Source organism: Aspergillus brunneoviolaceus (genome assembly GCF_003184695.1).
Source record: "Aspergillus brunneoviolaceus CBS 621.78 unplaced genomic scaffold BO95scaffold_49, whole genome shotgun sequence".
Taxonomy (NCBI): Eukaryota; Fungi; Ascomycota; class Eurotiomycetes; order Eurotiales; family Aspergillaceae; genus Aspergillus; species Aspergillus brunneoviolaceus.
In genome coordinates this window covers 225,694-250,086 of record NW_020290779.1, presented here as the reverse complement: position 1 = coordinate 250,086, position 24,393 = coordinate 225,694, and the positions used below count along the sequence as shown (strand labels likewise).

General features: G+C 54.2%; 8 protein-coding genes across 8 annotated transcripts; 7 read left to right on the top strand and 1 right to left on the bottom strand.

The window, feature by feature from the left end:
* Positions 1 to 2,766: 2,766 nt before the first annotated feature.
* BO95DRAFT_433578 (putative DUF221 domain protein) lies at positions 2,767 to 5,730 on the top strand (the record flags this gene model as incomplete). Its single annotated transcript, XM_025585098.1, has 5 exons — positions 2,767 to 2,817; positions 2,895 to 3,360; positions 3,425 to 4,042; positions 4,099 to 4,824; positions 4,895 to 5,730. The coding sequence occupies 5 exons, from the start codon at positions 2,767 to 2,769 to the stop codon at positions 5,728 to 5,730; spliced, it is 2,697 nt and encodes an 898-aa protein (XP_025440485.1).
* A 1,597-nt stretch (positions 5,731 to 7,327) lies between these two features.
* BO95DRAFT_417735 (FAD-dependent oxidoreductase) lies at positions 7,328 to 8,747 on the top strand (the record flags this gene model as incomplete). Its single annotated transcript, XM_025584427.1, has 2 exons — positions 7,328 to 8,296; positions 8,397 to 8,747. 2 exons carry the CDS (start codon positions 7,328 to 7,330, stop codon positions 8,745 to 8,747), a joined length of 1,320 nt encoding a protein of 439 aa, XP_025440484.1.
* Positions 8,748 to 9,343: 596 nt separating this feature from the next.
* On the top strand, positions 9,344 to 11,724 carry BO95DRAFT_516023 (DEAD/DEAH box helicase). Its single transcript, XM_025591792.1, has 2 exons — positions 9,344 to 9,841; positions 9,926 to 11,724. The coding sequence occupies exons 1-2, from the start codon at positions 9,480 to 9,482 to the stop codon at positions 11,544 to 11,546; spliced, it is 1,983 nt and encodes a 660-aa protein (XP_025440483.1). The 5' UTR covers positions 9,344 to 9,479; the 3' UTR covers positions 11,547 to 11,724.
* A 1,605-nt stretch (positions 11,725 to 13,329) lies between these two features.
* arg2 (acetyl-CoA:L-glutamate N-acetyltransferase) lies at positions 13,330 to 15,798 on the top strand. The gene is made up of 3 exons (XM_025591791.1): positions 13,330 to 13,487; positions 13,571 to 13,756; positions 13,834 to 15,798. Exons 1-3 carry the CDS (start codon positions 13,434 to 13,436, stop codon positions 15,709 to 15,711), a joined length of 2,118 nt encoding a protein of 705 aa, XP_025440482.1. The 5' UTR covers positions 13,330 to 13,433; the 3' UTR covers positions 15,712 to 15,798.
* A 325-nt stretch (positions 15,799 to 16,123) lies between these two features.
* Positions 16,124 to 18,836, top strand: BO95DRAFT_516021 (aconitate hydratase ACO2). The gene is made up of 2 exons (XM_025591790.1): positions 16,124 to 16,197; positions 16,284 to 18,836. The coding sequence occupies exons 1-2, from the start codon at positions 16,153 to 16,155 to the stop codon at positions 18,651 to 18,653; spliced, it is 2,415 nt and encodes an 804-aa protein (XP_025440481.1). The 5' UTR covers positions 16,124 to 16,152; the 3' UTR covers positions 18,654 to 18,836.
* Positions 18,837 to 19,098: 262 nt separating this feature from the next.
* Positions 19,099 to 20,184, top strand: BO95DRAFT_444735 (GPALPP motifs-containing protein 1). Its single transcript, XM_025586953.1, has one exon. The coding sequence runs from the start codon at positions 19,296 to 19,298 to the stop codon at positions 20,160 to 20,162; it is 867 nt and encodes a 288-aa protein (XP_025440480.1). The 5' UTR covers positions 19,099 to 19,295; the 3' UTR covers positions 20,163 to 20,184.
* Positions 20,185 to 20,748: 564 nt separating this feature from the next.
* On the top strand, positions 20,749 to 22,638 carry BO95DRAFT_444734 (putative sulfate/molybdate transporter). Its single transcript, XM_025586952.1, has one exon. The coding sequence runs from the start codon at positions 20,909 to 20,911 to the stop codon at positions 22,214 to 22,216; it is 1,308 nt and encodes a 435-aa protein (XP_025440479.1). The 5' UTR covers positions 20,749 to 20,908; the 3' UTR covers positions 22,217 to 22,638.
* Positions 22,639 to 22,752: 114 nt separating this feature from the next.
* Positions 22,753 to 24,358, bottom strand: lysB (homoisocitrate dehydrogenase lysB). Its single transcript, XM_025586951.1, has 4 exons — positions 24,252 to 24,358; positions 24,137 to 24,177; positions 23,879 to 24,048; positions 22,753 to 23,799 (listed from the first exon to the last, which is right to left on the bottom strand). The coding sequence occupies exons 1-4, from the start codon at positions 24,280 to 24,282 to the stop codon at positions 22,941 to 22,943; spliced, it is 1,101 nt and encodes a 366-aa protein (XP_025440478.1). The 5' UTR covers positions 24,283 to 24,358; the 3' UTR covers positions 22,753 to 22,940.
* Between the last annotated feature and the right edge of the window lie 35 nt (positions 24,359 to 24,393).

Below are 24,393 nucleotides of genomic sequence, written 5' to 3'. Positions count from 1 at the left end.
TGAAAGGACCAGTTAGCGCGACCATACAACGGCAAGCAAGCAAAGCCTGGGTTTCGCATGGATCGATGAAGCCGGCGAATTGTGAAAACAGAAAGAAAAGGTAAACAGAACAATCCGACACGTGGTTCAGGTGGATGTGCGACCGTTCCTCGACCTTTGACCTAAAGGATAATCTTGGCACTAAATTTCAACACATTGATTACGGTACCCCAGACGATATTGGAGGACAACTGCGGCTACTAGGTTTTCCCAGGCCGACAAGAACGAAGCCCGGAGATGAAGAAAACAATCAAGAATTGACGGAGAAGAGGGACAAGAAAAAAACCCTACAGTTCCGCGTGACATCTGCCATGGAGCAAAAAAAGTTTCTCGCCACATGTCCCACCCTCGTCCGTGCATTATCTAGGCCCTTCGGAGGAAGTTTGTTGTTGGGAAGTTTGTTGACAGCTTTGAACGTCTTGCACTTGCGCAGGCCAAGGTGCGCTACTAAACAGGAAAAGCTGGCGGTCTAGCTCTGTCTTGCTTTGCTGTGGGCGACATTACAGGCGGGGCCCTTCAAGGCCTAGCCTTGAACGATAAAGATCCTAGCAATCTGGCGGGAGGTTAGGATCTGTTTAACTGGTGATAAGAAATGTCGGAGGTTGGAGGCCCAAGCACGGCAGCTGAAAGTCTGCGATCAAACCGATAGAACTGGTATCATTTGACCCGGGAAGGTAATCTACCCATCATAGTGGGCCGGTTCTTTGACAGTTGACATCGACATTATCTCGACGGACACGTTGTCCCTGCTAGCCACGGGAGCAGCCCCAAGCTAGCATTGACCAGTGCGTTGGTGGTGGCGAGATCGAGGTAGATTTCGGGGGTTAGCAATTGTTGCATGGTGGCCCGTACGCGGCCTGCTGCTCATCATGCTTAATTCAGCGCGATTTCCTCCCCGGGTCCGATCGTATCATCGTAGGATCATATCGAGGACTGGTTGGATCATAGACTCAACCTCTTCACTCCTGACTCCTCGATCGGATGAAACAATCGGTCTGTGTTAAGCGCACGGCAGAACTGTGGCTGAGGAGCTACTTTATGTTCCAAGTTGCTACGGAGTACTCCGTACCCCCGAACCAAACCGTCCCCTTCCAGCCACTCACTTGTGGAAATTGACTTCCCATAAGGCAATAGGGCTAACGTGGTAGTGCAAGCTCATCACATGGTAAAGACGGACTTGTCTGTCACGACAAGTCCGCATCGTGCTACAGCACACGCAGTGCATGTGCACTCTGCAGCGTGGCTCACCAGCCACAGTGAAAGGACCATGAGGGGGCGGTGCAGGTGGAGAGCTACCGTGGATGCTACCGTGGACCAGGGGACTAGATACCAGATCGAGTCTAGCTTGCATTTCACCAGACCAGCGATCGGAATTCTTGACCCAAAGTTGCAGATGGTTCGCCACCATGGTTCCATCTGTTCCATCTTCCATTCTCGGGGCTTCCCCTCCCCCCCCTTTTTTCTATAACTGGGTTTTTGGGTTTCTCTTAGGCTTTGTACTCAGTATTTTTCACGGGTCCAATTTACTTTTCGCGCCTAAGTCATCCGACCCAACAATCAAACGAGACAGGCTAGACAAGCTAACACCGCACCAGGCGGCACGCTAGGGGCGATCTATTGGAATATTGGAACAACTCATCCACTTGCCTCGGAATTCTTTTTCTTGTGACAAGCTACTAGATACCGAGTGGTCAGGACGAGGAGGGCCTGCTCAATAATCTGTTTGCGGTGCTCTGCAGCCTGGAGGTGGGCAGCCGCAGTGTTGGGTGCAACCCAAGACGACATGAATTCTCCTGCAACACATACGAATCACATCACAGCTGCTCCGTATCTGACACCGGGTGATTCTTCAACTGTGCTCTTGGCTTGGTCTCATCATGACGAGGTGTGGCTGAACGAGCTGAAAGGCTGGAGATGATCGGCATTCGCCACTACGTGTACTAGGCTGTGAGTTAGTAGTTTGCTCAGGACCAAAAGTCAAAATCCCCTTGGAAACCCCAGCGGCCAGCGTCATCGACTCTCTGTGATCCATGTCTGCGCAATCGCTGGTTGTGCTCCTCACTCGCTTTCGACTGCTCGGTGGAGAGCGACAATCACAGCGCCTGCTAAAGCTGGTTTAGTCTCCAGCTTCATGATCATATCTTTTTCACTTTTAGCCCATCGAATGCCGTGAAGGCCGGCCTCTTCGTCGACTATACTCTTAACAAATAAACTATTAGTTAACTACCTCCACGGTCGGCGGAACCGAAATCTGTGCGCGAGAACTAAGCAATTTCTTCATTCTTAGAGAACCAATTGGAATGCGTTAAGCGTGCTACTACTGAGTAACAGCTTGTTCATTGATTGTTTTGTGCTTTTCCTTACGTCCAAACTCGAATGATCCGACTTGAGCGGGGAAAGAGAAAAAATTCAGCGCAAAAAAGCGTGTGTTGAAGTGGCTCCCCCTATCGCTAAGCTTCGGGTTCCTTGAGTCTATCTCATTTTACTTTGTCCCCTCCTTCAAACAAATACTGTCGGCCGTCCCCCTCCCCCAATCTTCCTTCTTTTCATCATCTTTTCCCTCGCTTTCATCCCCTCTCATTTTGCGATCCATCTCTATTCAGGATCGTTTCAATACATCAAGCGAAGAAGACCCTGTGTTAGCCTACTTCCAACCCTCAGTACACGCGGCCTTCCACTGTCGGGTGTGATTGCGATCGCCCCACTGCGCTCTAATAGGGGGGCATCATGGCCATCACCGATGCAGGCCTTTTAGGTCTCCGTCATTTAGGCGGGCGAGTATGTTTTCTCGAACTTCGCGATATCGCGTATCGCGTTTCCTACACAGAGAATGAACGTGGTTAACCTCCTTTCAGAGCACCGATAATCCTCAAAATGCCTCCAGTTCGGCTTCGGGCCTGGTCACCACCTTGGTGCCATCCTTGCTGGCGGCCGTCGCCATGGTGTCCATCTTCATCATTCTGCGTCGCCGTGAGCGTCGAATGTACATGCCGCGAACCTATGTAGGCGTCTTGCGACCATCTGAACGGACACCTGCGTCGCCGACCGGATTGTGGAACTGGATCAAACACATGTACCAATTACCCGACGAGTACGTTTTGCAACACCACTCGATGGATGCGTACCTCTTGCTCCGGTTCTTGAAGACTGTTTCTATGATCTGCTTCGTGGGCTGCTGTATCACGTTCCCCATTTTGCTGCCGGTCAACGGAACCGGCGGTGCTGGAAAGGAGCAGTTGGATATCCTCAGCATGTCGAACGTCGCTTCGAATAATTATGGACGTTACTTTGCTCATTGCTTTGTCGCATGGATTTTCATCGGTGAGTGCAGCACGAGACTGCGCCAGACATGCCAATGATTCATTCTAATTCCCAATTTGCTTAGGTTTTGTGTTCTTCACAATTACTCGCGAAAGTCTCTTTTATATCAACTTGCGCCAGGCTTACGCTCTTTCTCCTGCTTACGCCAGTCGTTTGTCTTCGCGTACCGTGCTGTTCTCTGCCGTCACGGAAGACTACCTTGATCGCGACAAGATTCGTCGGATGTTCGGCGTCGACAAGGTCAAGAATGTTTGGTTGACAACCGATACCAGCGAATTGGAAGAAAAGGTGTCTGCGCGCGACGACGCTGCGATGAAGCTAGAGGGTGCGGAAACGAAACTGATCAAATTGGCAAATGCTGCTCGTCTCAAGGCCCTCAAGAAGCAAGGGAACGTGGAAGACGGCCCCATCTCTGGAGATGCTGCGGGCGAGGAGTCGGACGGAGAGTCTGGCTCTATCGCAGCCCGTTGGGTCAAGCCTTCGGACCGTCCTACTCACCGGCTCAAGCTTCTCATCGGCAAGAAAGTGGACACGATCAACTGGGCAAGAGCGGAGATCGAGCGTCTCACGCCTGAAATTGAGGAGCTTCAGGCCAAGCACCGTGCGGGCGAAGCCAAATTGGTTTCTTCGGTGTTTGTCGAATTCTACGCTCAGGCAGACGCCCAGGCGGCTTTCCAGTCCGGTACGCGCATTTCCTCGTTCTAGATTGTCTCTATGGACGCTAACATGTACCTGCAGTGGCGCATAACCTCCCCTTGCATATGGCACCTCGATACATTGGCCTCGACCCGACCCAGGTCATCTGGTCGAACTTGCGCATCAAGTGGTGGGAGCGTATCATGCGCTATGCCGCAACCATCGCTTTTGTCTGCGCTATGATCGTCTTCTGGGCTATTCCGACCGCGGTCGTCGGTTCAATCTCGAACATCAACTATCTTACGGACAAGGTTCACTTCCTGAGCTTCATCAATGACGTTCCGAGCTGGATCAAGGGTGTTATCACCTCTTTGTTGCCTACCGTCTTGATGTCCATCCTCATGGCGCTTGTCCCCATCATCCTCCGCCTGATGGCCAAGCTCGGTGGTGCGCCCAGCTTGGCCGCCGTGGAATTGACCACCCAGAACTTTTACTTTGCATTCCAGGTCGTCCAGGTGTTCCTGGTGGTCACTCTTGCGTCATCCGCCTCGGCTGTTGTCACCAAGATCATTGACAAGCCCACTAGCGCTGCATCCTTGTTGGCGAACAATATCCCGACCGCTTCCAACTTTTACATCTCATATATCATTCTGCAGGGCTTGTCCTTCAGCGCCGGTGCCCTGCTGCAGATCTCAGGATTGATCCTTGGCAAGGTTCTGGGCAGGCTGTTGGATAATACTCCCCGCAAGATGTACAAACGCTGGTCCACATTATCCGGACTGGGCTGGGGTACAGTTTACCCTGTTTTCACCCTGTTGGCTGTCATCGGTAAGAACCCTCTGCATTCTCAGACTCCAGATATACGAAGTCTTTTGACTGACGCGGGACCGCTCAATAGCCATCATCTACTCCTGTATTGCGCCTCTTGTTCTCGGTTTTGCAACAATTGGCCTTTATCTCTTCTACTTTGCATACCGGTACAACATGCTGTTCGTGTCGAATGCTAATATCGACACCCAAGGTAAAACCTATTACCGGGCTCTGCAGCAACTCACGGTTGGCTGCTACATCCTTAACGTTTGTCTGATTGGACTTTTCGCAATCGGCGCTGCTGCGGACACCATAGCTACCGGTCCCTTGGTCCTGATGATAATTTTGCTTGTCTTCACTGTCCTGTATCATGTTTCTCTGAACAGCGCCTTGGCACCCCTCATTGAGTACCTGCCCAAGAACCTTGAGGCCGAAGAGGAGGCTCTTCTAGCGCATGAGGCCAGGTTAAGCTCCTCCGCCGAGGAGCCTTACAGTGACAAAGCTGCTGCTGGCAATTCTGCAGATGCCGGTCGCAACAGCAGTGTGGCCAATGTTGACTCTGCGGAGAAAGGCTTGACTGCCCCCGCCACGGAGCAGCCTAAGGCCAACTTCCTGGTGCGTTATCTTCGGCCCGACAAGTACAGCGGCTACGCGCAGCTGCGTCGCTGGGTCCCGACCAACGAGAACACCACCTATGATCCAGTGGTCGAAGAGACTGCCTACTTCCACCCATCCATCAAGTCCCAGCCCCCTCTCCTCTGGATTCCCCGCGACGAGTTGGGCGTCAGTCGCCAGGAGGTCAGACACTCCTCGAAGGTGATTGAGATCACCGATGAAGATGCCTGGCTGGATGAGAAGAACCACATCCAATGGAACACGGACAAGGGTACTCCTCCTGTCTACGAGGAGAAGATCTATTACTAAGGGTCGAGCACAAACCCTGCGATGCACGGCGGTGGCCGGCTCTCACAAAGTTATGATCGAGGGCCACCATCCCGATGGTGGAACCAAATTGACCTAATAATTGATACCCATGGCTCGGTGGAATTTGGGTTCCATGACCCATTTGTGATACCCGCGATAATATGTCTGGAATAATGGTAATATAAACGAGTTGTGAGTGTGTTCTATTTTGCATGGGGAATGAGATCTGAGATGCTTTTATGACCTCGGCAAGCGATGTGGCCTGCCTAAAATCATCAAGGCAGACTCCCACCTCTGGTTTTCCGATGTCAAGGGACGGAGCAGTTTCCCATTGATGTACTGTACCTACAAAAGCCTCACGGGCTTGCGCATTTATCCAATCCAATCGCACTTTTTACTTTCACTATTTAAAGCCTAATGATTTAGACCGTGCCCCGGAGAAGATGTGGAAGTGTCATGGCAAGAAATGAACTAGAACAATCATTACCTAGTAACAATTTCATCGGGGAAGAATTAGGGCCAGATTCATTTGACCGCCTAGGTGCCGATGGCCATCTGCAGTGAGGTGCCCTACTGAGAACACTGGAATGAGGTTCTTCACCGGTTCCTGCCTCTGCCCTGCGTTGGACGGTTCCTCTTTTTCACTCAACCTTGTTTGCCCGATATCGAGGTGAGACCGTAAGGTACCAAATGGCCGCCTGAGGCACTGAAAAAATGCCGTGAAGGGACCAACAACCATCACCGACTGGAGCTTATGCGTGCTTCTTTTAAACCAATCGGAAAGACTACCTGAGCCGTAGTCGGACCCGGTTCGGCCTTTCTGCAGCCCCCTTTGCTTCCGTGATTGGCCATAGAAAAGACAGTCTCGGCCGGCAGCGGAGCCGCTTTACCCTGTTGGGTTCCAGTTGCCACTTTACCAGCCCAGCCTGGAGCCAGTTCACACCTGAGGTATTGCATACGGAGTATTCTCCTAGGCTTGCAGTGCGTCTCAGTACGTAGTGCTGGCGCTTGCGACCGTTATTAGGGGCCAGAAAACGGTTAATTGCAATCTTTCCAGAGTCTGGCCGGCCAAACTAGCAATTATTCGTTAGTAGGAATTTGTTTGCTCCCCAGTGTGCTATCTTATTTTTTCTCTCTCTCTCGCTAATCTTCTTTCCTGCCTTGTTTCGGTTGTCATTCCAAGTTCCACTTGTCAAATTGCCAACTCCCGAGACAAAGGATTGACTTCATTGATTGAACGGTTGACACTTGACCCTCTTTCCCGATCGTGGCTGGCGTCAGTGCGTGCTCTGTGCCCTTATCGATATCGATTTTATTGGTCTCTCCGACCAAGGAATAGTGACGATTACAGCCAACCAACCCCCTCTTCCCTAAACGATCCGGGCGTGTGAACTATGGATTGAGCGTCGTCATCGTCATCGGTCGTATCCCTGTTGTCGCGCTTGTGTTCCCTTGACGACAGTACAGTGCTTTGATTTCATACGGGAGACAAGGGTCAATCGCCGGTTGTACTGTACTGTACATACATAACATATAACAAAACGGTCCGTGTCGCTAGTCGAGCCAGCTAGATCTCTACCTGTTCATCGATCGAGAGATGCCCCGCAATATCCTCATTGCGGGCGCTGGCATTGCCGGACTCGCTTGCGCCATATCGCTTGCGAAGGAGCTGGGCTCCTCCACCCCCGATTTGAAGATCTCCGTATACGAGGGAGCGGCGGGTCCTTCCGCCTCTGGAGGCGCTATCAGTTTGACTCCCATCGCGCAGAACTACCTACATCAGCTGGGGGTCTTGGCCGAGCTGAATCGGATGGGCAATGATGCGGGGATCGAGGTCGATATCATCGAACTATTTTCGTTACGGTCTGGTCGTCGATTGGGCCCCTTACGGTTCACCGACGAGAAGGGACGCGGATATGGGGGCTACAAGGGCCGTCGAGTGATGCGCAGTGCGCTGTCGCGTGCGATGTTGGCCGTCATCCGCGGCCTCCCGAATGTGTCGGTCTCTTATGACGCCAAAGTGGTGGGCGGCAGTACCACCGATGACAGCGTGACGCTCGAGTTTGAGAACGGAGCAGTCGCCACCGGAGACTTACTGCTCGGCTGTGACGGGGTGCATTCCATCACTCGAACGCAGATTGTCGACCCGGGCAATCGATCAGAGTATACGGGGATCTCCTTTATTCAGAGTATCGTGGATGCGCAGGAGTTCACCCTGCCGATGCACTTTGACCAGACCGCGGTGCATTTCACCCGCCATAGCTCGTTGCTCACCAGCTACTGTGACCCGGCACGCGAGAAGATTTTTGCTGCTGCCATCCTGCGTGTCAACGAGCATCTCATCGAACGATATCAGGCTGCATCCACGAACCCCCAATCCGCAGCCAGCATGAAGATGTCCATTCGATACCTGGTACGAACACAGTTTGGCAAGTCCACTCTGCCCAGCATCCGAGAACTGGTCGATCGCATCGAAGACTGGGCGCTGTACCCGGTGTACCAAGTACGCCAGCGCGGGAAATGGTACAAGGGGCGGGTTCTTCTGCTGGGAGATGCTGCGCATGCGGTATGTCGCCTCTTTCCCCAATGTGCTCTGCTTTATGTGTTCTTAAACTCCCTTGTCTCCCAAATATTCTGATCATTTCACTCATTCCCTGGTGACATAGATGCCCCCTCGTGACGAATCCGCCGCCTACGCCATCGAAGACGCTCTCATCTTCACCCAGATCCTCGCCCAGCACCGCGATGATAGCTGCCCCCTATCGACCCTGTTTCAGGAGTACGAGGCTGCTCGCCGGGTCCTTGTGAACAAGGCCTTCGATGCCTCGCGCAGGCTGTGGCAGAGTGATCTCGACAAGGGGCTTTTCCCGGGCCATGTGCGGGATCTCATGTCGCCTGTCCATGTGTCCTCGGCGACTTCGTCGGCGCCGCGCGGGACAGCGGCGACCCATGAAAGCTTCTCGGATCTGTCGGTGTACTCGCTGACCAGGGAGTTCCAGGGGGAGATTGAGTCTTAGGTGGTGGGGCTACATGTTATGATTGTTGTTGATTGTCGGGGTGCCATGGATAATGGTCAGTGGGGTGTCGTTTAAGGTTGCTGCTCTCGAGGAGTCTCTGGTCCAACTTCAGAAGGAGTCATGGAGTTATCGTAGAAGGATTTTAAGTTGACTTTCATCTTTATCGATAACAGACCACTAATACTTTTAATCTCAGAATGTATTATGCAAGCTATATCTGAATGAGAGAAGCAAGAGGGGTAGCATGGCTGGAAGGTCGGGTCATCAAAGGATATTTAATCTCACGTAGGGAATACTGAATACTAGTCTGAGTCAACCACAACAGCTTTGCAGCATGCCCAGGTTCTTGCTTCACTATCACTTTCCCTCCGACTCGCATATCCTCCACCTCCCTGAGCTGATACTACGGGTACTTTAGCAGGTATCTTAAACATGCAACGATGAAAGGACTTACCCAATCGGGTTATATCGACTTATCTCCACGTGACGGCACGGCTTCCGGCGTGGCGTCACCGCTTTGGCCTCCGAGATTTTCTGCCGCGAGTTTTTTCTTATCCCGACGGAGAAGTTTTGTTTGAGTTATTGACCTTCCATCCGCCCCCTTCTGCAGCCATCGTTCTGCATCCTTTCTTCCCTTTCCCCCCATCTCTTTCCCCTCTTTTTTATCGATTGTGAATCGAGTTTCTATATACCAAATCTCTCATTCATATTTTTTTCCCTGTTTAATTCATCATGTTGGGTGCTTTCCGCCGGGCTGGTGTGTCCCACGCGCTGCGAGCTTCTCGAGCTCTCGCGGTGAAGACGACTTCGCAGCGCGCTGCTCAATGGATCATTCCTTCAGCTACCCCCATCACGCAAACTCTCAGCAGATCATCATTCCACACGTCTCCCGTTCGCTTCTCGGTCTCTGCCGCCCAGGAGGAGGCTGAGAATGCTGTTCCTACGACCGAGTCCGAAGAGCTGGTCAACTTCAGCCAGTTGCAGGGCAAAATCGATCCCCACTTTGTCGACAACATCACGAGAAGAATGAAGATCACAACCATGACCGATGTGCAAAGCCAGACCATTGCTTACACGCTAGACGGTTCTGACTGGTGAGTTTACTGCGTGGCTTTTGCCTCTCTTGTTTTCGTTCTGGAAGAATGCGAGACTAACTTTTTTTTTTTTCTTTTCATCAGTCTTGGTCAAGCGAAGACTGGAACAGGTAAAACGCTTGCTTTCTTGGTTCCTGTTGTCCAGAAGGTACTCGCCGGTCTGCCGAAGTCGCGATTTGCGAAGCAACAGATGAGGGCCGGGGACATTCGCGCCATCATCATCTCACCCACCCGAGAGCTGGCTGAGCAAATCGCCACTGAGGCTCAGCGCCTGGTGGCCGGAACCGGTGTTCAGGTGCAGACTGCCGTTGGTGGCACACAGAAGGCTATGCACTTGAGAAAGTGCCAGAACGAGGGTTGCCACATCCTGGTCGGTACTCCCGGCCGTCTGTATGACGTTTTGTCCAGCCCGTACTCCGGTATCCGTGCTCCTAATCTCTCCGCTTTCGTTCTGGACGAGTGCGATCGTTTGCTGGACGAAGGTTTCTCTCAGGATATCCAGCAGATTGCGGAGCTGCTGCCTGACCCCCTCAAGGTCGATCGCCAGACTCTGATGTTCTCCGCCACCATGAATCGTGATGTGCTCCGCTTGGTGAATACCATGATGAAGCCTGGATTCAAGAATGTCAAGACCATCGACGAGAACGAAGCCCCGACTCACATGTCCGTTCCCCAGCGAACCGTTATCATGAACGGCTATGAGAACGGTTTCGCTAGCATCCTTGAGATGGTGAAGAACTATCGCACGAACTACCTGGCGAAGCGCACCGAGAATCCGGAGCTCCGTCCTTTCAAGGCTATCGTCTATATGAACACCACCAAGTTGACCAGCTTGGCTTTCCAGATCTTCGACCGGCTGCTCAACGTCCCCGGAGACTTCCGCAGTGGCCATCCTTTCGGCAACATGCCGTTGTACGAGATCCATTCCAAATTGACTCAGGCTGCAAGAACCCGCACTTCCCAGCAATTCCGTGCTGCCAGGGAGGGTATTCTTTTCTCTTCTGATGTCACGGCCCGTGGTATGGATTACCCCGACGTAACTCATGTCATTCAACTCGGCTGCCCTCGGGACCGCGAGACCTATATCCATCGCTTGGGACGGACGGCCCGTGCCCACAAGAAGGGTGAAGGATGGCTCTACCTGCACAAGGACGAGAAGGTGTACGCACAGTCTAAGTTGGCTGGTCTCCCGCTCAAGATTGACAGATCTCTCGAAACGGCAACCAAGGATATGGTTAACGAGGAAACCAATGAGCACATTGAGCAGATCAAGAATGCTGCTCAAGACATTCACCCCGACGAGCGGACGGAGGCAGTTACCACCTTTGGAAACCACGCGGAGGGTGTTTTGGGCCGGTACGCTATGGAGGGTATGAAGAACTTTGCCATTCACGGTCTGGGCCTCAAGGAGGCCCCTTACTTCCGTGGTGGTAGTTCGAGACCATCTGGTCGCTTTGGCTACAAGATGTCGGGCGGTGGCGGCGGCGACTATCGTGGTAGTTATGGTTCTCGTGATGGCTCCGGTTCTCGCGGTGGGTTCGACCAGCGCGGCTCTCGCGATAACAACCGCCCCCGAGGTAACTACGGCTCTCGCGACAACTACGGCTCTCGCGATAACAACCGCCCCCGAGGTAACTACGGCTCTCGCGATAACTATGGCTCTCGCGGTCGTGGAGGTGTGAGTGATTCCATGTTCGGCGTCTAGATGCATCATAGCGTCTTCTTGCCTCACGGATTCTCGGTCATGTCGTCTTTCTGCTATTGGTTCAGGTGTTTCTTTTTTTCATGGGGAGCCTAAAATGCTTTACTTGTTGACATGTAACTCTACTCTAGATACCAGATGACATAATTCATTCTTGTACAATATAGCTGTTCAATACTCGATCTCCATTACCTCGTACATAACATACCGAACCCTCCCATGTAGTTAGTTGTCTTGAGGTGGTGGAATCAAGAGGAGCTGACCCTTGTGATGTGTGTCTAATACAGCCTCGTGCATCGAGGAAAGACAGTCGTAGCGCGGCATGTGGACTTTACAAGGTACTTAAGCATACATCCTTCCCACGGCCACCTTCCCTCCAGCTGCGACTGATGTGCTTGGTTTTCCTTGTACAGTACATTGTTCGATGCTCGGATGGAATGCTCTGTCTAACAATCCTCACATGGCCCCTGAAGGGTTGATTTCTTTATGCTGCTAGCTGGGCCATCAGATAATTGACACGCACCATCTCGAACCAATTCCTCCGATTGTCATAATCCAGCAAAGCCGTCTCGCGCATCTTGCATGTTACACAGCCCAAGTCGACAGCACATGCACATGCACATGCACATGGTCGACTTGCAAGCCACGTTGTACTCCAACATAGTAGTACAGTCCTCTTGACGAAAATAGAACAGGAAAGAAGAGAAGATTCTCGTCCAGGCGGGATATGAAAGGAGAAAGCAGACGAAGAAAAAATTAATGGGTCCATTCATTGGAGTGGTTGGTCAAGCCCCGACCCCCGATCTCCGACTCCCGATGTCTCTCGTTGGGACGGGAGGATTCATCTCTTCAAGATTGATGGGGTACCGTACGTATTCTTTTCTGTCCGCTCGAGAAGATCCTTACCTATGATATGACAGGTGCTCGATTCAGTCTACTTGCTGTTGTTGCGATTGTTGTTCCTGCCGTACATGCAGACCAATGCCACGTTGGAGGATCAGGTACCAGTACTACATGGCGTAGTTGGTGGGGTGGACCTCGGAGATTACCACTTATACTCAGTACGACGTGGTGTGGTTGTTTTTGGGTGAATCTTACCACCAGGATCAGTCAGCCTTACAGCTGGATCAGGTTACATTCTTCAGCAACGGAAGAGTCGTCTGCCGGACCAGGAGGAGGAGGACGAGGAGAAGGAGGGGACAGACCCATGAAGTGGATACCTTTTACTGATTGATAATTTGATTGTGGTTCGGGACTTCGGACTGGGTCTGGTTCGTCCTTGCAAGTTGCAAGTTATAGACTAAGGTACCAGCCACGAGTTTTACTAGACCCATCTCGCTGCCCGAATTCTGCGCGCTTATGCATTTTGTTTTGCCATGTCGTGCATGTTGTGCAGAGGGTTTGGAAGTCCGATCGGAGGTAAGATGTTTGCTCTTCGAGGCTTATGGATTGTGTAGGAAGATACTCCAAGGGGATTACCCGTCCCTAGGTTGGGAAGACACAGACTGAGCTCATGCTCATGCTGAATCTTGAAGATAATCAATGACAAGGGGGATGTACTGTACTGTAGTTATGGCCCATGGGACAGGGACTCCACTGATGGGAAATTTGCCCTTATCTAGATTGAAAATGTCTCGGAGCCGATCCGGTCCGACAACGGACGATGCGTCATTCGCATTAATTTTTATTTTTCGCGCTGCCTCCGACCGGCCCAAAAGCTCCCCGCGTTGATTGCTTTCCCTCTTCAATTATTCCCTCAACACCCGAGGTCTTCCCCCCCTCCCCCCCTCCACCTTCTCTCCCCCCCCCCTAAACCTCTATTCCTCAAGTTTTTTTTTCTATGGATTCCTGCCTGGCATGTGTGTTTTGTATCTCTGCCAGGAATGAAACATGAGCTCTAGGACTTTGACGGGGCTAAGGACTGCAAAGTCCTCGCGACTCAAGGTATGTCGTTCGGCCCGAACAATGACTGACTCATATTGTATGAGTATGTGAATAGCGGGCTGACTTCGCCCTCACTCCCACAGCAAAACAATGCTTCTCTAAACAACAGCAGCAGCAGCAGCAGCCAACCCCCAGTATGGTGTCCTTCTGCAAGGAGAAATATCTCGTCTACAACCGAACGACGAGTTCAGCAAAGCGCTGAATTCTCGTCCAGCAGTCGGAGCTATGAGCGACTGGGCCGCCGCGCCAAGGAGAAGTTGCTGGATCGGGTATGCGATATACACCTCTTTTCTTGACCCTGACACAACCACCTTTCCCCACGCAATCGCAAAGCTGACAGGGCTAGGACTTCTTTCTTAGTTTGTTGAACTCCGCGTCGACGAAGCGAGAAGCCAAGTCTTACCTTGCTCGTCTCAAGGCCCAGCACCAGATCAGCGCAAACCAGGCAGCACCCAAACCCTTCGTGACAGATGTGAAGATCCCCTCTGCGGCTATACCCTCATCCACCGGGGTCAACCTGGGTTCGTTCTACGGTGCCTCCCGGTCGGTCTACGAGTCGCCGGTCTTTATTCATGATACCACCCCCAGTCCCCCACCGCCGACCATCACCCAGCGGCTTCATCTGGCCCTGATCAAGATTACCACCCCGCAACTCCTGGACGATTACACAATCAATGGCGTGGCGAAAACCTTGTCCCAGCTGAACCGTCTGGGGATGGCATGCTGCGTAGTGGTCGACCCGGGCACGGGCGAGGATCTCAATGCGCTGCGGAAGATCGCTGCAGAGCAGGCCGATCGGCTGTCGTTGGCGGTCGACGCTCAGCCAGATTCGAAATCTGCCCACATTGACTCGGTATTGTCTATCTCAACTACGAAGCCACCGGCTTTAAAAGTGTCCTCGCGGAAAGTGCTGCTTGGCCCGTTGCGGGATGGCCAGATTGTGGTTGCGGCCCCTGTCGCCTACACCGAGGAAGTTCCCCGGGCTGTCGCCGTCTCTGGCAACGATGCCATCCTTGCACTGGCAAAAGAACTTGCGGGACTGGCAACAGTACCTGATCCTGATGAAGATCCTCTGCTCACGGCGCAGAGGATCAAGGACCTGCAGGCAGAAGTTTCGCTGGACCGTGTCATTCTCTTAGATCCTCTTGGGGGTATTCCCGCGCTCAGTGGCCCTCAGTCGTCTCACGTCTTCATCAACATGGAGCAAGAGTTTGGCGATATCCTACAAGAGTTGCGGCAAGTGCGGCAGTCCGCATTGGAAGCAGAGAAGAATCCTCCTTCGGGACAATCCGACTGCCCGTCGTTTCCCGCATTGGAAGCGAGTGCTATCGATGGCCATCTCGAGAACTTACAGCTAAGCCAAGCGGCACTCGCATTGCTACCATCGGCCTCTTCTGGAATCATAACTTCGCCTCTCGAAGTCGCGAATTCGGCTCAATCCTCACATGGTCTTGCGCCAGACCTTTCTGCGGTGGGTACCCGTCGGCAGCGAAACCCTCTGATCCATAATCTCCTTACCGACAAACCTCTACTTTCTTCATCTTTGCCTCTGAGTCGCCGCGCAGCTATGCACGGACGGCCAGCCTCTGTTACTACGCCTGGCTTACATACAACCTTTGTCAAACGAGGCATGCCTCTGACTTTGATCCCGAATCCGCGAGTCCAGGTGTGGACTGCCCAAAATCGCCCGCAGCTGGGATTGGATGACCCATGCATCGACCTTCCGCGCCTGGTTCATCTGATTGAGGACTCATTCAATCGCAAACTTGACGTGCAGGACTACCTGAACCGTGTCAATGGCCGTTTGGCGGGGCTGATCATTGCTGGAGAATATGAAGGAGGTGCTATCTTAACATGGGAACTGCCGCCTGGAGTCGAGGATGACGGAAGCGAGGCGAGTCAGGCCCGCATGGTTCCATATTTGGATAAGTTTGCGGTTTTGAAACGCAGTCAGGGCGCGGGAGGTGTGGCGGATATTGTGTTCAACGCGATGGTGCGGTCCTGTTTCCCGAATGGCGTGTGCTGGCGCAGCCGTAAGGACAACCCGGTGAACAAATGGTATTTTGAGCGCTCGCAGGGAACGTGGAAGCTGAACGACACCAACTGGACCATGTTTTGGACAACGCCTGGATTGGTGCAGGATTCGCAGAGATTCCAGGACTACGAAGGAGTGTGTCGCAGCATCCAGCCAAGTTGGGCGGATGACATTGGGGTGGTTGACTGAGTACAACCCTGTCGCCAAAAAATGAAAATTGCACAGTGTGTATAGATCTACTAGATACTATCAGAGTATATACCCCCGGCTGTTCAGGTCTCCACGACTTCACTTGCAAATGTTGTTAAACCTTGAAGTATAAATTTGTATGGAGGGTATAGCGTTGATACCGCCCGATACACAGGGGGCTGGATGACTCAGAGATTGGCCTGCGTCGGGATCCTCCGTCCTTACTCAAAGTGGGAAAATGACAATACAGCTCCGGTATCGTATCTGTCTGGAGTCGATCTCCCGGCATCGGCGGTGGCGGGAGCCAATCAGGGCAAGGATAATCAAAGGGCGACTAAAGGTCGAGAATAAGAATGACTCCTTCGCCTCAAGTCATTTATCTACCTTTTTCTTTTCCTTCTTTGTGCAATTGTTCTTCACAGTATTCTCCTGCAAAGAACAATGGTGCGGCAGCTTGTTTGGCAGCGGGCCTCCGCCTCTCAGAGGGTATGTGGTGCACTCTTGGATCCTCCTTCTTTATCCTCAAGCGACAGATAGATTGGAACTGACACACTACTCTCTCCACTTTCCAGTTGGCCCCGAAGTGCCTCTCCCCGCAAAGACTATTCGCTCGCCGTGGTCTGGCCACCGAGGCCTCTTCGACCCCTGCGTCCTCGCGCATGCCCCCCTACCCCAAGATTCTGCGGAATCTGGAACAAGTCCGTCGAGTCTTGGGTTCTTCGCGATCTCTCACGTTGGCCGAAAAGATCCTCTACGCCCACTTGGACAACCCTGAGGAGTCGCTGTTGACCGGCACCAACAATGGACGGGACATCCGCGGCAAGGCCAACTTGAAGTTGAAGCCTGACCGTGTGGCGATGCAGGACGCCTCTGCGCAGATGGCTCTGCTGCAGTTCATGTCCTGCGGCTTGCCCTCGACTGCGGTCCCTGCCAGTATCCACTGCGACCACATGATTGTGGGTGAGCGCGGTGCCGACGTCGATCTGCCGGCCTCGATTCAGGGAAACAGCGAGGTGTTCGACTTCCTGGAGAGCGCTGCTAAGCGATATGGTATCGAGTTCTGGCCTCCCGGTGCTGGTATCATTCACCAGAGCGTGCTCGAGAACTACTCGGCTCCTGGTCTGATGATGCTGGGCACGGACAGTCACACCCCCAATGCTGGTGGTCTTGGTGCCATTGCCATTGGTGTTGGTGGTGCGGATGCCGTTGACGCTCTCGTCGATGCGCCATGGGAGTTGAAGGCGCCTCGCATTTTGGGTGTGCGTCTGGAGGGCAAGCTGAACGGCTGGGCCTCTCCCAAGGACGTCATCCTTCACTTGGCTGGCAAGCTGACGGTTCGTGGTGGAACCGGATTCATCATCGAGTACCACGGCCCCGGTGTGGAGACTCTGAGCTGCACGGGCATGGCTACCATCTGTAACATGGGTGCTGAGGTTGGCGCGACCACCTCCGTCTTCCCCTTCTCTCCCAACCACATTCCTTACCTTCAGGCTACTCACCGTGGCGATGTGGCCAAGGCTGCCGCTGAGATTGCCGCCTCTGGACCCCAGAACCTCCTGCGGGCTGACAACGGTTCCCAGTACGACCAGTTAATCACCATCGATTTGTCCACCCTGGAGCCTCACATCAACGGTCCCTTCACTCCGGACCTCTCGGTTCCCGTGTCTGCTTTCGCGGATACCGTCCGTGAGAAGAGCTGGCCCCAGACCTTGGGAGCCGGTCTGATTGGCAGCTGCACCAACAGCTCCTACGAGGATATGACCCGTGCTGAGCATTTGGTCAAACAGGCCACCGCGGCCGGCCTCAAGCCCAAAGCCGACTTCTTCATCACGCCTGGTAGCGAGCAGATTCGGGCTACTCTGGATCGTGACCAGACGCTGTCGACCTTCTCGCAGGCGGGAGGTACCGTGTTGGCTAACGCATGCGGACCTTGCATTGGTCAGTGGAAGCGCACGGACGGCGTCCCCAAGGGCGAGGACAATGCCATCCTGACCTCGTACAACCGCAACTTCCCCGGCCGTAATGACGGTAACCGCCGGACCATGAACTTCTTGGCTTCCCCCGAGCTGGTCACTGCTATGGTCTACTCCGGCAGCACGACCTTCAACCCCATGACGGACAGCATCAAGACCCCCAGTGGCGAGGAGTTCCGCTTCCAGCCTCCTACGGGCCAGGCCCTCCCCGGCCAGGGATTTGCCGACGGCAACCCTGACTTCCAGCCCACCGCTGCTGTTCCTGACGCTTCTTGTGAGGTGATCGTCTCCCCGACCTCCGACCGTCTGGCGCTGCTGGAGCCCTTCGCTCCCTTCCCCAAGGGCGAGCTCTCTGGTCTGAAGGTCCTCTACAAGGTCAAGGGCCAGTGCACCACCGATACCATCTCCGCGGCCGGCCCGTGGTTGAAGTACAAGGGTCACCTGCCCAACATCTCCGCGAACACACTGATTGGCGCCGTCAACGCCGCCACCGGCGAGACCAACGTGGCCTACGACGAGGCCGGCAAGCAGTACTCGATCCCCGATCTGGCTGCCCACTGGAAGTCCCAGGGCACCGAGTGGCTGGTCGTCGCCGAAGAGAACTACGGTGAGGGCAGTGCCCGCGAGCACGCCGCCCTGCAGCCCCGCTACCTGGGCGGCCGCATCATCGTCTCCAAGAGCTTCGCCCGTATCCACGAGACCAACCTCAAGAAGCAGGGTGTCGTCCCCTTGACCTTCGAGAAACCGGCCGACTACGACAAGATCGATGCCTGCGATCAGGTCGCCACCGAGGGCCTGTACGATGTCCTTCAGGCCGGTGGTCAGGGCTCCATCCAGCTGCACGTCACCAAGCGCTCGGGTGAGCAGCTCGTCATCCCCGTCCGCCACACTCTCAGCCCCGACCAGTGCGGGTTCATCCTGGCTGGTAGTGCGTTGAACCTGTTGGCGCAGCGGGCCAACAAGCAATAAATAGTCCGATCACGTAATCGCCTATGCTGTTGTTGTTGGTTTGTTTGTATGTCTGTGTCTACCTTTTGTTATGTACATATATCCGTGTGGGGCTTTTCGGGTTCTTGGGCTGTTTGAGTATTCAAAATTTGGGGCAAAAAGCGGGTTAAATTAATCTTATGACTGGAATTTTGTTCCTCAGATCATGTGGGGTTGTAGATCTTGTGCTTATGTAGGTTAGAACGTCGGGATTGTAAGACTGGAATGACTGACTTTCCATGATGAGGATAATGAGTACTCTAGCTATTGTCGCTCGCATCTTATCGAGGGCGATTAAATGGGCAGGGGAAATGGTTATCGATAAGACGAGACCGAGATTGGCGTGCAGTATCAGATCACATGATCCCACTTTGACGCTTTGCCTGGTTTGCACGGGACGCCTCGTCGCATTCAACTTCAACTTCAACTTCAACCTTTGCTACAGCGCCCAATCTTGAGTTCCTACAATCTTACCTTACTACCTCACATAGCATCTTTATCGAAGCCCCCAGGCTCACCGCGCAAGCAGGACTTGCAATTCCCAAGAGACACATTCTTTACGCTGTCTTTCGCAAGACAGCCTCACCTCACCTCGAAACAAACTCATCCGAAATTCGAACAACAATGGACCAACAACCAGAGAAGCGCAAATACGCCGGCCCTACCGTTGGCCCTACCGTTGGCCCCAGCCCCGCGCCCGTCGAGCCGGAAGACGCATCCAGCAAACGCCGCCGAGTCATCGGCCCCTCCCTTCCTCCACCGGCGCAAACCAGCCCCAGCGACGACGACGACAACAACACCCACAAACCCAGCGCTACTGCCACCGACAACAACAGCGACAGCGACAGCTCGGATGACGACGACGACGACTTCGGCCCAACCCTCCCCCCACCAGCCGGCAGCGCACAACCCACCCAACCCCCACCATCCACCTCCACCTCCACCTCCACCTCCACCACAAAACCAACACAACCCACACGCGACGCCTGGATGCTCGAACCCCTCGAACCCTCCGACCGCACCGCACGCGTCGACCCCACCCGCCTGAAAAACCGGCGCTTCCAGTCCGGGCCCCGCGCCGGCAACGCCAGCGCCTCTGGCGGTGGCGTCGATGTAACGTGGACGGAGACCCCGGATCAGAAAATGAAGCGGCTCCAGGACGAGGTGCTGGGCGTGCAGGCGCCGCGGAATCATGATTCGGGGGCTGGTGGTGGTGGTGGTGGCGGCGCAGGGGCCAAGCAGACTCAGCCGTCCAAGGCAATGCAAGAGAAGATTCAGCGGTATAATGAGGAGAAGCGGAGGGAGGACGCGGCGGCGCGCGAAAAGCATAAGAAGGCCCACAAGGAGGAGGAGGATGATCCGAGTAAGCGGGCGTTTGATCGCGAGAAGGATATGGGGCTCGCGGGGAAGATTTCCCATGCGCAGAGGCGGGAGATGATGAGTAAGGCGGCGGATTTTGGGAGTCGGTTTTCGAGTGGGAAGTTTTTGTGAGGGATGAGGGATTTTTGCGGGGGGAAGGGGGTTTGCGGTAAGGGATGGAGGGGGAGGAGGAGGAGGAGATTACATTGCTGCGTGGTTGTGGGGGGGGGGGTTGTCTCCTACTGCTGCCTATCTACTTCGAATGTACATGAGGTGGTGTTAATGGGAAGTATACAGATAAAAGAGTATCGTGAAGATTGTATATAATGAGTTGGCTTGGTATATCGGAGAATACTAAGTTATAAGTTAACCTGAGTGGACCGGATGAGAATGCCGACGGATGACAGGCGGAAGTGGTTCCGGTTTGTGTCAGCGTTGTTTGTTTCCCTGGATTTCCCTGTTTGTGTTGTGTTGTGTTGTCTTTCTGTCTGTGGGGTTGCTTTTTCCGCAGATAAACCAGATAAACGGATTAAGTTAGGAATTAAGTTGACAGCAGATTGGAACTGATCTATACAGTATACAGTATACAGTATACAGTATACAGTACTGGGAGGTAGTCTAAGTTCACTCCTTCTTGTGCCGTGCGGGGAATGGAAGCCAATCCTAAAACAATCTAAACAATCCCACCCCAGCTTATCGCCTCCCTCTTCACCCGATACGAGGTTCCATCGGTTCCATCATCATCTCCTCATTGTCTCAGCTTCCCTGCCCTGCTTCTTTTCTCTCTGTCCTCCTCTCTTTTACTGCCACCGAGTACTTCCTCACCCACCCCTCTGGATGTATCTCTCCGTATACTTCCTTCCCCATTCTCTCTCACCATGAATCTCCGTCGAGTGACCTCGCACAATTTCCACACCTTTCGACATCACTATGTGTCGGAGGTCTCCGGCTCTCTGGGCGATCTGGGCACTTTCCTGCCTATTGCCATCGCCCTCGCTGTCAATGGCACTGTCTCTCTTTCGAGCACTCTCATCTTCTCCGGTCTGTTTAACATTCTAACAGGCCTCTTCTTCGGGATTCCATTACCCGTACAGCCCATGAAAGCCATCGCTGCCGTGGCCATTGCTCGCACTTTCACCAACGGAGCCATCGCCGCCGCCGGTATTTTTGTCGGGGCTTGCGTCTTCCTCTTCAGTATAACCGGACTCCTGAACTGGTTCGCCAATGCCATCCCCATTCCCGTCATCAAAGGCATTCAAGTTGGAGCCGGTCTTTCCTTGATCATCGCGTCAGGGGGTTCGATTCTCTCGTCCCTCGGATGGCTATACCCGTCCTGGACTGACAACCGCATCTGGGCCGTGGCCGCCTTCCTGTTCCTGATCATCACCAACGTCTACCGCAACGTGCCCTACGCCCTGCTCGTCTTCATCCTAGGGCTCTCGTTTGCAGTCATCGGCAGTGCGCTGGCCTCCGACCTCCCCTCTCTCATCTTCTGGCACCCCCATACCGTCATCCCATCCGCCCACGAATGGCGCATCGGCGCTCTAGACGCGGGTGTCGGCCAGATCCCCCTGACGACCTTGAACTCCGTCGTCGCCGTTGTTCACCTGGCTGGGGACCTCCTCCCAACCCTGGAGACCCCCTCCATCACCTCCGTTGGCCTCAGCGTGGCTGGCATGAACCTCATCGGATGCTGGTTCGGCGCAATGCCCGTCTGCCACGGCTCCGGCGGTCTGGCGGCCCAGTACCGCTTTGGCGCCCGGTCCGGCGCCAGCGTCATCATCCTGGGGGCTCTCAAGCTGATCATTGGCGTCTTCTTCGGTGAGTCCCTCGTCGGCCTGCTGAAGCGCTTCCCCACCGCCCTGCTTGGCGTGATGGTCATCGCCGCCGGCCTGGAACTGGTCAGCGTGGGCGAGTCGCTGAACACCACCGGGGCGCGGGATATCCGCAAGGCAAGCCACGGGTTCGCCGGCGACGGCGCGCAGGAGATCGGCCCGATGCTGAGCGACTGGGAGCGGAAGCGCAGGTGGACCGTCATGATGGTCACCGTGGGGTTGTTGGTCGGGTTTAAGAACGATGCCGTCGGCTTCGTGGCCGGCATGCTCTGCCATTGGGGGTATGAGTTGCCGACGCTGTTTGAGCGGGCGCGGGAACGGTGGAATCAGAGGCGGATCCGGTTGGAGTGATTGAGCTGATATTTTGGTTTGATTCTCCGTTGTTTGACGACGATTTTCTTTCTGGTAGTCGATTGTCTCGATGTCTGTATAGTTGACCTCGGTGTATATACGCTTTTCGGGGGCATTTTGGATATTTTTGCTCTGACCGAGAACACGAGAAAGATGAGATATGAGTTGTATGTTTTGCATTTATTGATTTACGCATGGGCTTGCGATGGTACTGCACTTATAAGATTTGGCTTTGGCACGCGGCTACTCATTGGTACAGTACAGAAGATCCAGGCTGAAGTACGGATCAGGGCCGAGGTGGTTGCAGTCTGAATGTCATATCAGATGTTATGGTCTTGGGCAGCAAGCCTTTGGGCTCTGGATACACAACCCAACTCTTATATATACTGAAATCAAGGAATGTGGCCAATTTGCTACCGAGTTTGTTGAAATGTGGACAGGCGTTGACGAACATGCACTACGTAGGTTGTGCGACGTCAACCTCCTGAGTGTGGACGGACCGAATGCTAATACCAGACACAATATCTGTTCAGGCGCCGTTAACTACTTCAAGCTCCTAAGTTACTGTACACCACACAGACGAGTCGCTAACAGCATGAACATCAATTCTTTTCCCCAATCCGGCTATATCAGGCATACAAAACCGCAATTGTTCCTACTTTTTGTGTACTTCTACCCAATCCCTACCTCTCGCTAATATACACCAAACCGCAGCGTTACCCTCTTACATACGCTTGAGGACATCATCCAGAACCTGCTGGGTGGTCGCCTTCCCGCCCATATCGGGGGAGAGGAACCTGCCCTCATCGAGGTTGGCGTCGACGGCGGCGTAGATCTTGGCGGCGGCGGCCTCCTCGCCGAGGAACTCGAGCATCAGGGCGACACTGCGGAGGGTGGCGATGGGATTGGCGACGCCCTTGCCCTCGATGTCGGGGGCGCTACCGTGGCAGGGCTCGCCGATGGCGAAGCCATCGCCCACGTTGGCGCTAGGCACCAAGCCCAGACTGCCGACGAGGGCGGCGGCGCCGTCGGACAGGATGTCGCCGTACAGGTTGGGCGCGACGATGACATCGTAGTACTCGGGCTGGCGGAAGAGCTTGTAGACCATCGAGTCGACGATCTGCTCCTCGACCTCGACGCTGCCGGCGAACCGGTCCGCGGCCAGGGCGCGCCGCGCCGTCTCGCGGAACAGCCCGTCCGTCTGCGAGAGCACGTTCGACTTGTGCGTGATCGTCACCATCGGGCTGGTGCGGGCGGTCGTGGACAGTCCCGGGGGGCCCGCGGTGCGGATCTTCTGGCGCCGCAGCGCGATCTCGCCCGCGATGCTGGCGATGCGGAAGCTCGCCCGCTCGGAAATCCGCTTGATCGCCTCGGCCACCTTGCCCTCCGCCGTGTCGCGCGTCGTCTCCTCCTTCACGTACAGGTCCTCCGTGTTCTCGCGCACGATCACCAGGTCGATCGGCTTGCCGTTGTGGCTGCCCCCGGCTGTGGTCTTGACGGGCCGCACGTTGGCGTACAGGTCGAGCTTCTTGCGGAGCGCGACGATGGGTGAGCTGTACCCGGCGACCTTGGTGCTGGGGGAGCTGTATTTCGTGGCTTGGGTTAGTATGGTGGCGATGGTAGGCGAAGTTAGGGGATCAAGGGGCAGGGCCAGGAACCTACCTCACAGCTCCGAACAGAGCGCCATCACACTCCTTCTTCAGGGTCTCGACCGTCTTGTCCGGCAGAGCGGTACCGGTCCGCTTGAAGGTGTCGAATCCGGCATCCAGATCGACGAAGCTGAAGTTCAGGTTCAGCGAGGAGGGGAGAGCCTCCAGAACGCGGCGACCGGCCTGTTTGGAGCTTGTTGTCAGTTTCTTTTTGTTTAGGGGTGTCGTGGCTGAGTAGCAATTGTAACCATTACTGGGAAAAGTGACTCACCGGGATGACCTCCCGTCCGATACCGTCTCCGGGGATGAGACCTGTATAGATGGAGTGAGGATATCAATTGGATGCTCTCGCGATGCACAAACATCACAGAATCAGACTAACGTACCAATGCGAAGGGTTCTAGCAGCAGCAGCCATGGTGGAATTGCGGAATTTTTGGTAGGCAGGTGGTGGTGCAAGAATCAGGGAGAGTTTAAGTGTGACTCGAGCTCATTATAAACGGCCGATAGAGAAACCGCCGCAATCGGA

Coding starts and splice junctions, on each gene's coding strand:
- arg2 (XM_025591791.1), top strand. CDS start 13,434: ATGAGCTCTAGGACTTTGACGGGGCTAAGGACTGCAAAGTCCTCGCGA. Junction 13,488..13,570: donor CAAAGTCCTCGCGACTCAAG/GTATGTCGTTCG, acceptor TCACTCCCACAG/CAAAACAATGCTTCTCTAAA. Junction 13,757..13,833: donor AGGAGAAGTTGCTGGATCGG/GTATGCGATATA, acceptor TGACAGGGCTAG/GACTTCTTTCTTAGTTTGTT.
- BO95DRAFT_444734 (XM_025586952.1), top strand. CDS start 20,909: ATGAATCTCCGTCGAGTGACCTCGCACAATTTCCACACCTTTCGACAT.
- lysB (XM_025586951.1), bottom strand. CDS start 24,282: ATGGCTGCTGCTGCTAGAACCCTTCGCATTG. Junction 24,178..24,251: donor TGCTAGAACCCTTCGCATTG/GTACGTTAGTCT, acceptor CCATCTATACAG/GTCTCATCCCCGGAGACGGT. Junction 24,049..24,136: donor TCGGACGGGAGGTCATCCCG/GTGAGTCACTTT, acceptor AGCTCCAAACAG/GCCGGTCGCCGCGTTCTGGA.
- BO95DRAFT_516021 (XM_025591790.1), top strand. CDS start 16,153: ATGGTGCGGCAGCTTGTTTGGCAGCGGGCCTCCGCCTCTCAGAGG. Junction 16,198..16,283: donor GGGCCTCCGCCTCTCAGAGG/GTATGTGGTGCA, acceptor TCCACTTTCCAG/TTGGCCCCGAAGTGCCTCTC.
- BO95DRAFT_444735 (XM_025586953.1), top strand. CDS start 19,296: ATGGACCAACAACCAGAGAAGCGCAAATACGCCGGCCCTACCGTTGGC.
- BO95DRAFT_516023 (XM_025591792.1), top strand. CDS start 9,480: ATGTTGGGTGCTTTCCGCCGGGCTGGTGTGTCCCACGCGCTGCGAGCT. Junction 9,842..9,925: donor ACGCTAGACGGTTCTGACTG/GTGAGTTTACTG, acceptor TCTTTTCATCAG/TCTTGGTCAAGCGAAGACTG.